The sequence below is a fragment of the Marmota monax genome, unplaced genomic scaffold (assembly GCF_021218885.2).
Source record: "Marmota monax isolate L192 unplaced genomic scaffold, Marmota_monax_Labrador192_F-V1.1 WCK01_AAM20220418_F8-fsc00074, whole genome shotgun sequence".
NCBI lineage: Eukaryota > Metazoa > Chordata > Mammalia > Rodentia > Sciuridae > Marmota > Marmota monax.
This window is the reverse complement of record NW_026694232.1, coordinates 1,857,752-1,869,961: the sequence shown is the minus strand read 5'-3', so window position 1 is coordinate 1,869,961 and position 12,210 is coordinate 1,857,752. Positions and strand designations below refer to the sequence as shown.

At 33.2% G+C, this 12,210-nt stretch overlaps 1 protein-coding gene across 9 annotated transcripts in view; it reads right to left on the bottom strand.

Moving 5' to 3' along the window:
* Positions 1–12,210, bottom strand: part of Naaladl2 (N-acetylated alpha-linked acidic dipeptidase like 2) — a 1,254,678-nt gene that overhangs the window by 538,639 nt on the left and 703,829 nt on the right. For all 9 annotated transcript variants that reach the window (XM_058586183.1, XM_058586185.1, XM_058586184.1 and 6 more), the window contains one exon: positions 2,925–3,198. In XM_058586183.1, the coding sequence (XP_058442166.1) occupies positions 2,925–3,198 (274 nt within the window). The remainder of the gene's footprint in view (positions 1–2,924; positions 3,199–12,210) is intronic.

The following is a 12,210-nucleotide window of genomic DNA, read 5'->3' as shown; positions in this document are numbered from 1 at the left end:
GTGCTGCTAGTGATCGCTATGCATTTATAATAGTCACCTAGAAATCACTTTGTTTTTGAAAGTCACACTAACATAGTTTGAGTTTTAAGAATCAGTATTAATAATGTATATGCTTTTTGATATAGATACTTAAATTAATATGTACTTAGTGTGATAGATTTGCATTATTAAAGTGCCAATTAAGATAGTTAATGTCACTATCTTCACCTAACTTGCATGATTTCTCAAATTATTTTTTTGAGTACAAGGTATTTGTTTTATACATCACTGCATGCATTATAATTAGTTTTGAGTTTTAGTTTCCCTTTTGTTTAGTCCTAATATTTCATATATGGAGTGTATTTCTACATCTACACTTAACTTTAACTCTGCCTTTTAGGAGCTGCCTTATAAAAATTCTCTTTTACCTCTTCCTCATTCAAAAGGGTAGTTTTAATACATTTGTAAATGGTTCGACAGATGCCAAAAAGGGGTTTATTTCTTCAAAAACATTTGTATATTTCCACGAATAAGCAGTAGCTCTAGGCTTTCCTTTTTATGAAACAAAGGGAAAAAATAGAACATTTATAACTAATGTAAATATTTAGAAAACTGTCAGAGTGATGGACTCTTTTCTATGAAATTTATTCAATCTTATTTTATATCTAATGGGCCAGAAGATTATTACATGCTAAGGAAACAGGGACATTAGCTGTAGTTTCCTGGTTTTTTCATTTTATCTCCTCAAAGAATGATCAGTATTTATCAGATAAAAATGAAAGGCAAGTAAAAAGGGGGTGATACCAAGGATTTCCTGAAACTACTGGTGTCTCTGTGATTGTTCTGTTTCAGACATTCTTTTGTTTGGGAGAAAAAATATGTTGTTGGACTTGAGACATTTGGAATAAAGAGAAGGCTGGAAGTATGTGGGCCTTATTTACTGTAGGAATGTAGAGTAAATGCCTGGGGTTATACTATGGTTTAGAAATGAGGTGTCCTCCAAAAGCTTCATGTGTGACACAATGCAAAAAAGTTTAGAGGTGAAATAATTGGATTATGAGAGCCTTAACCTAGTCAATGCATTAATCTGCTTAACTGTATTAACTTGCTCATTGTTGGCAGGTAGGGTGTGGCTGGAAGAGGTGGGTCACTGGAGGGTGTGCCTTTTACAGTATATATTTTGACTCTGATGAGCAGAGCAGTCTCTCTGATTCCTGATTTTCATGTTGTGAGCAGTTTTCCTTCATGCCCTTCTGTCTTGATGTTCTGCCTCACCTCAGGCTCAGAGCAATGGAGTCAGCTATCTATGGACTGAGACCTCTGAAATCATGAGCCCCAAATAAACTTTTCATTCTCTACGTTGTTCTTGTCAGGTCCTTGGACATAGTGGTGAAAAAGCTGACTAAAACAGGTTATTTTTAAAATCTGGCTTAAGTCCAAAGATTTTGACCAAAGAAAAGTAGCTAGCTGGCTGCCTTCTTCTATCTTCATTACAGGTGTATTTAGCTTCCATTATTACACCAGAAAGAGTGTACATTAATCCAAATTACATGAGTCCTTTACCAGAAATACTGTGGATATTTATCATTAAATTAAATTCTAATTAATGGTAAAACATTTCAAGATTGTATGGGTTATGTGCAATTCTTCCAAGAGTGTGACACAATGTAGCAAAGAAATATGCTGAAGCACCTGTATCCCATGCCCTGGGCCCCCAAAAAGGAAAAAGATGTATTAGAAACTAGAATTCAGGCCTGGCATGGTTGTGCATACCTGTAATTCCAGCGGCTCAGGAGGTGAGGCAGGAGAATCTCAAGTTCAAACCAGCCTCAGCAAAAGTGAGGCACTAAGCAACTCAATAAGACCCTGTCTCTAAATAAAATACAAAATAGACCTGGGGATGTGGGTTAGTGGTCAAGTGCCCCTGATTTGGGGGAGCACCCCCCCAAAAAAAAGAAAACAGCATTCATTTTTACATTATTTGAGTATTTCTGTAGAGTAAAATTAAACAACTTAAATATCCCATGTTAGTCATAGTTAACAATAAGATTCTCAAAACTTTATACCATAAACACTAATTACAAATGACATTATTTCATTTGTATTAAATGAGACCATCCATAGTTTTGTTTAAAAAATTAAAATGTTAAAATTTCACTTTTACATTGGGACACCAAACTTGCCTATATGAAAGAAACAAGTAATCAAGTATACAGCATTGCATCAACCTCACACATATTAGTTAATTTAATTCTCAAAGTGACTTTAGAAAGCTGGACCTGTTACTATTCCCATTACAGAAATAAGAAAACTTAGCACTGGTGGCTAAGTAACAGTGGGTAACCACAGAGGTGAAATTTAAAACTAATGCCTGCAGCTCTAAAAGTCTTGTACTTAACCACCATACCCAACGAACCCATCATGCCAAAATCCAGCTAACCAAGAAAAGGTAAAGAAACTATCCACACCTGGTTCCCTATCACATGTGTTTTCCATCATGCAAGCAGATGCTCTGTATTTCACAACTTAAATGTGTGAGTAATCACATCAATTTTCCACTTCATTTCTTGTGTGCACACACAGCCTCAAAACACAGTCCTCTCTATTACTATTCTTTCTCTCCATATCAATGCATTAAAATTTGCCTCTTGAAAACCATAAACAAAATAGACTTTGCACTCTATGGACTGAGCAAAACGTGAATGATCGGCCACACATTCAACACCTTTGAATTAAATCCTTGGAACACGTTTTCACTTTCAAAATATGATAGGAAAAGGCTCAGACAATCCCTATCTTCTTTCCCTTTCCTGGCACCTCCACACTGAGAACATTTACTGGTTCCTTTTGAATGTTGCATCTTGCCAGTTAGTTCAATTTAGATGAAAGCTGTTGTTTTCTAATTCCATTTCACTGTAAATGACAGAGACAAATGGTCATATTACCTCGAGAGTTCCTTTGGCAGAATAGGCTGCATAGGAGTATAGCGGATCTTGGCTGCTATCTTTTCTGGCTTCTTCACTACAAGGCTGGCCATCAGGATGAAAGCATTGGCCACTGCTGCTCACAGTCACAGTGCTGGGAGATGGACCTGGCAGGTTCAGCAGCACAGAATAATTTGCCAACTGTACATCTTCTAGGCCCAAAGAAGTCCAGTGAGTCTTAATCCTCTTTGAAATTTCCATGTCATCTTCATTTTTATAGAGTTCTACCAAATTTCTGAAAGACATTTTGAAAGTGTGTTTTAAAAATGGAAAAATCTTTATTCTTTTAATATATAACTGTTCACTATGTAAATAATTATTAATGGGTGTTGTGGGATGTCGAAAGATAATGAAAATAGATCCTACCATAGGAAATTCACAGTGTGGCGGAGGTGATAGACCTGCACAGCCATTATATTAAATAAAGCAGGATGAATTAATTTCTTAAGAACTAATAGAGCACTTATGACTACAGAGAAGAGTGATCAATGCCAACTCTTTCTCGTAATCGTTCTGACCCTTCTACCAACATCAGCACAATTCATTTAAAACTCAGTTCCAAAACTACTTATCATGCTGAGATAGTCCTGTATTCTGGTTAATGTGAATCCACATAAAACTACTGATTATCATATAGCTATCTCTTTTTAAAATAATACAGAGCACATTAGACACTATTTACCTGCCAAATTATGTGATATTCTCACAGTGACTTTAGAAAGCTGGACCTATTACTATTCCCATTACAGAAATAAGGAAACTTAGCACTGGTGGCTAAGTAACAGTGGGTAACCACAGAGGTGAAATTTAAAACTAATGCCTGCAGCAAAATAATGTTTGACAAAATCTATATACAATGGTAAGACCAAAACACAGTGCCATACCAATATATAATTAATGTTTTTGCTGTTTTCTATAGATCATCTATTTTCCCTATGCTTATTCCTATTTTGCTTATGACACCTTAGTATCTAGACAAAATCTGTTAAATATGTGCATTATAGTATGTAGAAGACAATCAAACTTGGGAACTTAATGAAAAGTATTAAAATCAGATAAAGTTTGTGTGTTTATATGTGTGGCTAAAATGAAAGGCAACTGAAAAGGAGCTTGCTTCTTTTTTGAACAAAAACATACTTCTTATGAGAAATGTATGGCTATCATCATTGTATGGCTTACTTAAATTTAAGTTGATATTATCGTTATGCCCATCAGATTGTTTTTCTCACACATACTTATTTCTTTCAGGACCCTATTTATTTAGGAAACTGAAAACATGCACATATGGTAAAAGAATGAGAGTTGGACACAAGAGTACAGGAAAGTATTACTTGAGATAAAAGGTGGGCCTGCTGACATGGTTTGGAAGCATGCCAATGTATAAATGTGCAATAATAAGCAGTTTTCTAGTTGTTTTGCATCTTTTTGAGGCCACCTATATTAATCCTTTCTGTCTTTTCCTTATAAATATCCAGTTGAATCGGTTAACAATAATATATTTTATGAAACTAGAAGAATTTCATTTTTTTGTTTCCCATAAACCTGCCTTCTACCAAGTTAGGTTGTTGCTTTATCTGCTCTCCACCTCTCCCCACCACCATTCCCTTTCTTTACTGTTATTGCATTCTGTAGGCACTTTGGGGAAAAGGCAGGTAAGCTGAGTTAAAACTGTACTCACTTTGATGAAAAGGTCATTTGGAAGATGCATTAATAGTATTCTTTTACATGTGTATAGTAAGCAATGCCAAAATGCTTTTAAAAGGATTTTGATTACTCTCCCCCAGGATTTCATGAGAGCGCTTACTCCTTCATTTCATCTAACACTTGGTGTTGTCTTTTTTTTAACAGTATTTATTTTATACTTTGGCTAATATGGAGGGTGTGAAATTGTATTTCATTATGTGTTTAACTCAGAAGTACAATCACTTGTTTGCAGGATCTGCTAATTAGTTTTCCAAAGCATTTTATACCACCAGCTTGTTTAGGATGCCCCACAGTCAGTGTATTTAATTACTGCAGTCCAATGAAGGTAAAATTTTATCCTATTGTGGTTTTAATTTGCATTTCCATGATTACTGATGAGAATATTTTCATGAATTATTTATTTATCCATGTGTCCTGTTCACTGAAATAACTGTTCTCATCTTTTACCCATATTTATGGAAGTTTTTGTATGTTCCAGATAGTCCTTTTTAGGATATATGCATGGCATTAATCTTCTCCAGATTTCTGGTTTCTCTCTTCATTTTCAATATGTTATCTTATGATGAACAAATGTTTATAACTTTGGTGTACATAATTTTTAATATAACATATGATTCACACGTTTTCTGATATGCTTTCAAAACGTTTCTGAAACTTGAGATCATAAAGTTATTCTAATTTTTTTCTAAGAGTTTTAAAGAATTGTCTTTCTCATCACAGGGTCTACCTGGAGAAAGAGGAGGAAACAAGCAGGGATAGGGCCAGAGGGAATACTGTGAGGTGGGACGCCAATCTCATCTTTCCCACATGAAGAACAGCCCTGGAGACCCTTTTCAAAAATCCCCACTAATTCACAGAACCAAGTGCCTCATATGTGAGCTTCTATACGTGTATGGGTCTGTCTGAGCTCCCAAAACAATTACAATAGTCTTTTTGATCCATATTCATAATGACGAGCTATTTTATTATTATTACTTTATAATATGTCTTCATATTCAAAATGGCAAGATGCCCCACTTGTTCTTCTCCAAGAACATCTTAATTATTTTTTTTTCTCTTTCATATTAATTGGATTGAGTTTTTCATTTCAATGTCCAGATTGTGATTATAATTACATTGAGACTAAGAATCAATTTGGGAAGATATATCATCCTTATATAAAATATCATTAAATCCTTAATATTATTGCTATGATCTGAATGTTTGCATATTGCCAAGATTCATATGTAGCAATCCTAAATCTCAAAGTGATGGTGTTAAAAGGTGGGGGTCTTTGGGAGATAATTACATCATGAGGGCAGAGACTTGAAATAAAATTAGTATTACTGCAAAAGAAGTCTGAAAGAGTTTTCTTGCTCTTTCCACAGAGTACAGAAACTTAGCTGGAAAGCAACATCTGTGAGGAAGCAGGACCTCCCCAGACATGTCAAGCACCTTGGTCTTAGACTTCCAGGTCTGGAATGGTGAGTAGTAGATTTCTCTTATTTATAAGCTGCCTAACGTCTGTTCAGGTTGTTATAATGCAGACTAAGACAATCTTTAAATATCTGGTGAATATTAACATAATGTGATTTAAAAATTTTAAAATCTGCTTATTTTTTGCTGCTATAGAAGAATACTAACGCATTGTACTACAAAGGAATCCTGATTAACTCTCTTACTAATTATAATATTTCTCCTTTTTTTGTTTTCTATGTAAAAATATTTTATAAGAAAATAACAAAACTTTTATTCACATCTTTCTCATAATTTAGAGATTTTATTATTTTATTTATATATTGTTTGGATTACTTGATAGGCTCTGATCACCAAAAATATTTCATGAAATATTTAATAAGGTGTGTTAGTCTATGTTGTGTTATGAATATTAGTTTTAAAAATTTCTTCCTATTATCCTCTTGTTAAGAGATGTTCTTTGAACAGGTATTGGATTTTGAAAGAAATTCTGATGTATTTATTAAGACAGTCATATGATCCTTTTCTTCAATATAATGAATATATTAACTGGTTGCTTAGAGTTAAATCAAATTTGTATTTTTAAGATAAAATCTACTTAACAAAAATGCATTATCATTTTAGATAGTATGTGATTTATTTGGCAAATATTTTATTCATAATATCCATTTCTTATTTTAAAAGTAAAGTTGGTATGTGATGTTCCTCTCATAATGATTCTCAGGAATCATTATGTTTAATTATGGTTTGAAATGATATAAATAATTAGAATTCAGGAAAATAACTTATTATTAAATTAGAAATTGTTGTACTCAGTGTTCATATTATGAAAGAACTATGAACTTCTGACTCAATGTTATAATAAATTCTTTATTTCTTCCTTTAATCCTGCTCTATATTGCTCTCTCTGCTATTTGCTATTCATCCTCACATTTTCAAGTTTCTGGTTTCATCACTGTTAAAGTACTCTTTCCTGTGTTTTGTTTCCCTTGTTGATTTCTCGTACTGCACTATTAGTTCAGGATAGTTGTATTTAAAAGAAGGTTTATTTTATATATACAACAACTATGTGTGAGAATGTCTGTTTCAAAATATTACCCCAAATAGAAGTGCTCTAACTTGAAAACCTAATGACTAAGACATGATTTCTTTTCATGTATTGATTGCTATTTGCACAATGACCAAAGGGGGAGCACTAGAAAAGTAGTAAAGAATTATGACCTTGGGCTGGGGTTGTGGCTCAGGGCTAGAGAGCTTGCCTCCCACATGTGATGCATTGGGTTGGATCCTCAGCACCACATAAAAATGAATAAACAAAATAAAGATGTTGTGTCCATGTATAACTAAAAATATATTTTAAAAAAGAATTATGACCTAAGTTTCTCCTTCCGTGGACTAATAATGTAGGTATTCATTTAAAGTTTATTGATATGCTATTATTTGGCACATTATCTCACCTATTACAGATTAGATTATTCAAATCTCCTATATCATGATTGTTGATGATTCAAGGGGATATGAGAACATCTTTATAGTAAGATTCAGAATCATCTAAAAAATAATGATGGCATTTTTGGATACACAGATTTTAAAAATACTGATGTTTAAAAATGATAGTAGAAAAAATATTTCTTAATAAATAGTGGATAACATTCCAAACAGTTAACCATAACTTAATAACTATCTGTTCAAGTTCCATCACCCTAAGGTTTTTTTTTTTTTAAGAACTGCACTACCTTGCCAAGTACAGTGGCACATGCCTGTAATTCCAGTGGTTCAGGAAACTGAGGCAAGAGGATTGAGAGTTCAAAGTCAGCCTCAGCAACAGCAACTCACTGAGAACCTATGTCTAAATAAAATACAAAATAGGGCTGGGGATGTGACTCAGTGGTTGAGTGCCCTGAGTTCAACAATCCCCAGTACCAAAACAAAAAACAAAAAACAAAAAAGTGCTACCTTTTAAAATTATATCTTGAATTTATCAAATTTTTGTATATACCTATCTTGTTTAAAAAAATGATTTCAAAGAAGCCCTATAATTTCATTGCTTTGAAATTATTCATTTATCTATAAACTGTTTTAAATAAATCAGTAATCATAAAGGCAATGTCTTGGGCTGGGGATGTGGCTCAAGGAGTGACACGCTTGCCTGGCATGTGCAGGGCGCTAGGTTTGATCCTCAGCACCATGTAAAAATAAAAAAAATAAAGATGTTGTATCCACTGAAAACTTAAAAATAAATATTAAAAATTCTCTCTCTCTCTCTCTTAAATAAATAAATAAATAAATAAAGACAATGTCTTATCAATACAAATAGTTTGGTCAAAGGATTTTATTTATGAATGATTTCAAATTACTTAAAATGTTAACATGGCTATATTTTATTGAGAATTTCCAGTTTCTTAAAACTTCACCTCCCCAGTAACTTTTTTTTAGAATTTGTGATAAATAGTTTACTACATTAAATGATAAATGTCATTAAAGAATTAGATGCAATGTAGTTTCAAGCTAGTGAATTCAGAGAAAGTTACAGACATCAGAGGGTATCACCTGAAATCATAAGGTCTCTGTTTAATAGAAAGTTTTACCCTGACTTAATTTTTAAAATTAAGGACCAGTAGTTTTGGCAGGTAGCATAATGAACTGTCAAGCCTGAGACTTGAATTTGGAAGTAACTTTGGCATTAATGTTCCACTGGTCAATGAAGACAGGAAATGGAAGGATTTGGGCTTCTGTCTTGGCTTCAGAAGACAGAATTCTGTTTATATCAATGTTCAACACCTGCTACTGGATGAACCACAGAGCAACACTGATGTCAGAACTGGAGGAAGTGAGGCATGTAGCAGTCCTAGTTCCACGGCGAGTGCCAAGAATACCCTGTATGTGAAGGAGGAGTGGAAATGTCTAAAGGAAAATACTAACATTACATAGAAAAATCGGCCCATTTGCTGATACCCACTAATGTGTTCTTATACATGCACACCAGAACAAATGCACATACTCAAAATGGACTAGGTGTCATTTCTTACATGTTAAAAAAATCAAGAGTGTCTTTAAGGTTGTTACTTGACTTGGAATCTAATATAGTAAAATTCTGTGAATACACAATGAATGTGTATCAGAAATTTAATGATTCTAGGGCATGAAGTAAATTTTGCTCTCTTTTCTTTGAAAATATTAAGACTAACATACATGATTAAATGGTTAGAGGGAAAGGTATTACCCATGTCCATCATCTGCCATTCAGCCACTGATGTCACACGAAGTGAAACCACAATTACTTGTTTAATAGCTTCTTAGTTTCTAAAATAACATACTAACTGCAAATTGTACATTGAATGTCCACTCTATGGAATCAAAATATTGTGCTTAATCATCACATAAAAACCTTCGTATAACTTCATTTTTTGCTATTATCCTGATAAGGAAATTAGAAGTCAGATAATGTGATGAAGATGTCAAATGTCCCAGATAAAGTAAGTCAAACTTCCACTGGTGTTTAGAAAAAGCAGATAATTTTACAATCTTGGATACTTTCTAAAAGCAACTAAGTGTTGAGTGCTACAAAATATAGTATCTGGATAAAATAAATAAATGTTAAGGGGTTGGAGGAGGTACAACTTGGGGTAAGAGCTTGTCTAGCATGCATGGGGTCTGGGTACTTTCCCAACACTGAAAGAAAGAGAAGAAAGGAGGTATGGAGGGATAGGACAGGTGACTGAGATGGTTTGAGGCTTTTGGGACATGATCTTTATGTTCACAAGAAAATGAAACTTAGGAAAATTAATGTAGTGTTTGGGAATACAATAGACCAATTTTCACTTTTTGAAAACCATCTGAACAAGAAAAAAACAAAACTGACTCTTTACATACTACATTTTAAAATTACTCCAGAAGTAGATTATCTTCAGGCTGTCGTAAAATCCCTTCTCCCCGAGATCAAGTACTATGTTGAAAGAGCTGCTTTGAAGTAAAAAGGACATGCTCAGGAACTCTGTTAATATTCAATAAATTCTGTTTAATTTGATATTTATGTCAAACTTAAGTTACAGGAGAAAGTAAAATAAGCTTTATTTAAGAAAACAGAACACAGCCGGGCATGGGGGCACATGCCTTTATCCTAGTGGCCTGGGAGGCTGAGGCAGGAGGATCCTGAATCCAAAGCCAGCCTCAGCAAAAGCAATGCACTAAGCATCTCAGTGAAAGCCCATCTCTAAATAAATTAAAAAAAAAAAAAAAGGGCTGGGGATGTGGCTCAGTGGTTGAGTTCCATACCTGGTATCTAAACACACACAAACAAACAAAAACAACAACAACAACAACAAAAAACAGAATGCAGAAATAAAACAAACTGTCAAGACATCTATTACAACTTAGGCAGAAAAAAAATGTAGTGCAACAGTACAATAAGTAAATCTTCCTCCCTTCCACACACTTAAACAGGAGATAATTTCATCTTTAACATCAATTGCATATTTGGATTGCAAGGAAAAAAGCACAATAGAGCAACCCATAATGAAACATTCAAAAATATATTTTAGAAGGGAGAACTATGACAGAATAAAATGGAAGCTATCCAAGGCATTGAGACTAATAATATTTTACAGACTGTACCAGTCCCGCACAAGAATATTACACTTACTGTTAATAGTATCTGGCTCCCGAGACTCTCTTACTCTATGTTTTTCAGGGAGTATAGTTGTCAAAGGTCACTTTTCAGATTAAATTACTTTAATTTATCTAAAATAAATCTAAAAGCAGATTCACAAAATGGACAAATTAATTTGATCAGTAAGACATTATAGGCCTTCAGTTTCATCTGCTTGGTTCTCTAATGCAATGACATAAACTTGGATGATACAGAAACTTTCAGAGCTGTATGATTAAATGAGTCACTATTCCAGTGTTCTTAAAGGTAAATGAATATATTACTGAATAAATAGCCATTAGAAACATTCCATTTCAACAAGAATGGAACAGAAATGACTGATTTCAATTATACTTCAAAATACTTGCTGATAATTTTAAAAACACCTATATACTAACTTGATTTCCTTTTTTGTTATTAATATAAAATTATTAATATATTTTAATAACATTAAAAATACATTTTAAGTCAAGTAGTGAGTTTTTTGCCTTTAACACATCTCTAAACTTTACCTACAGTCACTTGTCTTAGAAATAATTACCATAATCAATATTCAATATGTATTTTTACTGATTAAATATAACTCTAAGGCTGTATTAAAAGTATAAATTTAATAAGATATAGACATTTTATTTTACTTTCCAGTATAGTAAATAAAATCTTGAGTAGTACTGTAAGGTTAACTAATACAGTCATAGTAATGTTACATAATGGTAGGGGAGAATAAATCTAAAAATAATTGCTATATGTCATTTTTCTTTGATGCTACAAATAAGTGTAGGCTATATCAGAACAATGAATGATAATCTTATGTCATAGCAATAATCAAAATCAATAAGAATTTAAATATTACTTCTCATTTATTAAACAAAACTGTATTCCTTCATGGACTGACTCCTTTCATCACATAAAAATAAAATCTTCTTTGTTACACCATACTAATTAAAAGTTTCATAAATCATAAGACAACTAACTGTTAATCAACTCAAACTTATAAAATACATGAAAATCAATCTGTAATGATGACTAGCCATTGGAAGTAATGGCAGTATGGAAACAAAAATAAAAACAGAAAGTGCTAAAACAATAAAGAGAGTTTTGACATGAAAAGTATATTATCCATGGAAGTGTCTGAATAAGCTGTTATTTAAGTGCTTCATCTCCATTGTATACACAAAGAAAGTATAATGAGGCCTGTTGCTAGACAAGAAATGAGCAGAACTGATGGTGGTGTATTTCTGACGTACACCATTTCTAATGGGCCAGAATCTAGTCTACTGAAATCACTGAATAATACATAACACTTGGAGAGTCAACTGTCAACAAAAGTTTGGCAGCAAATACTATGTGAAAAGAGGTAGGAGCTTTGGGGGCAGCAGGATAAAGAATAAAAAAAATCTGGATTCTGGACTGAGCAAAAGAGAGTATAAATTCTGGTTT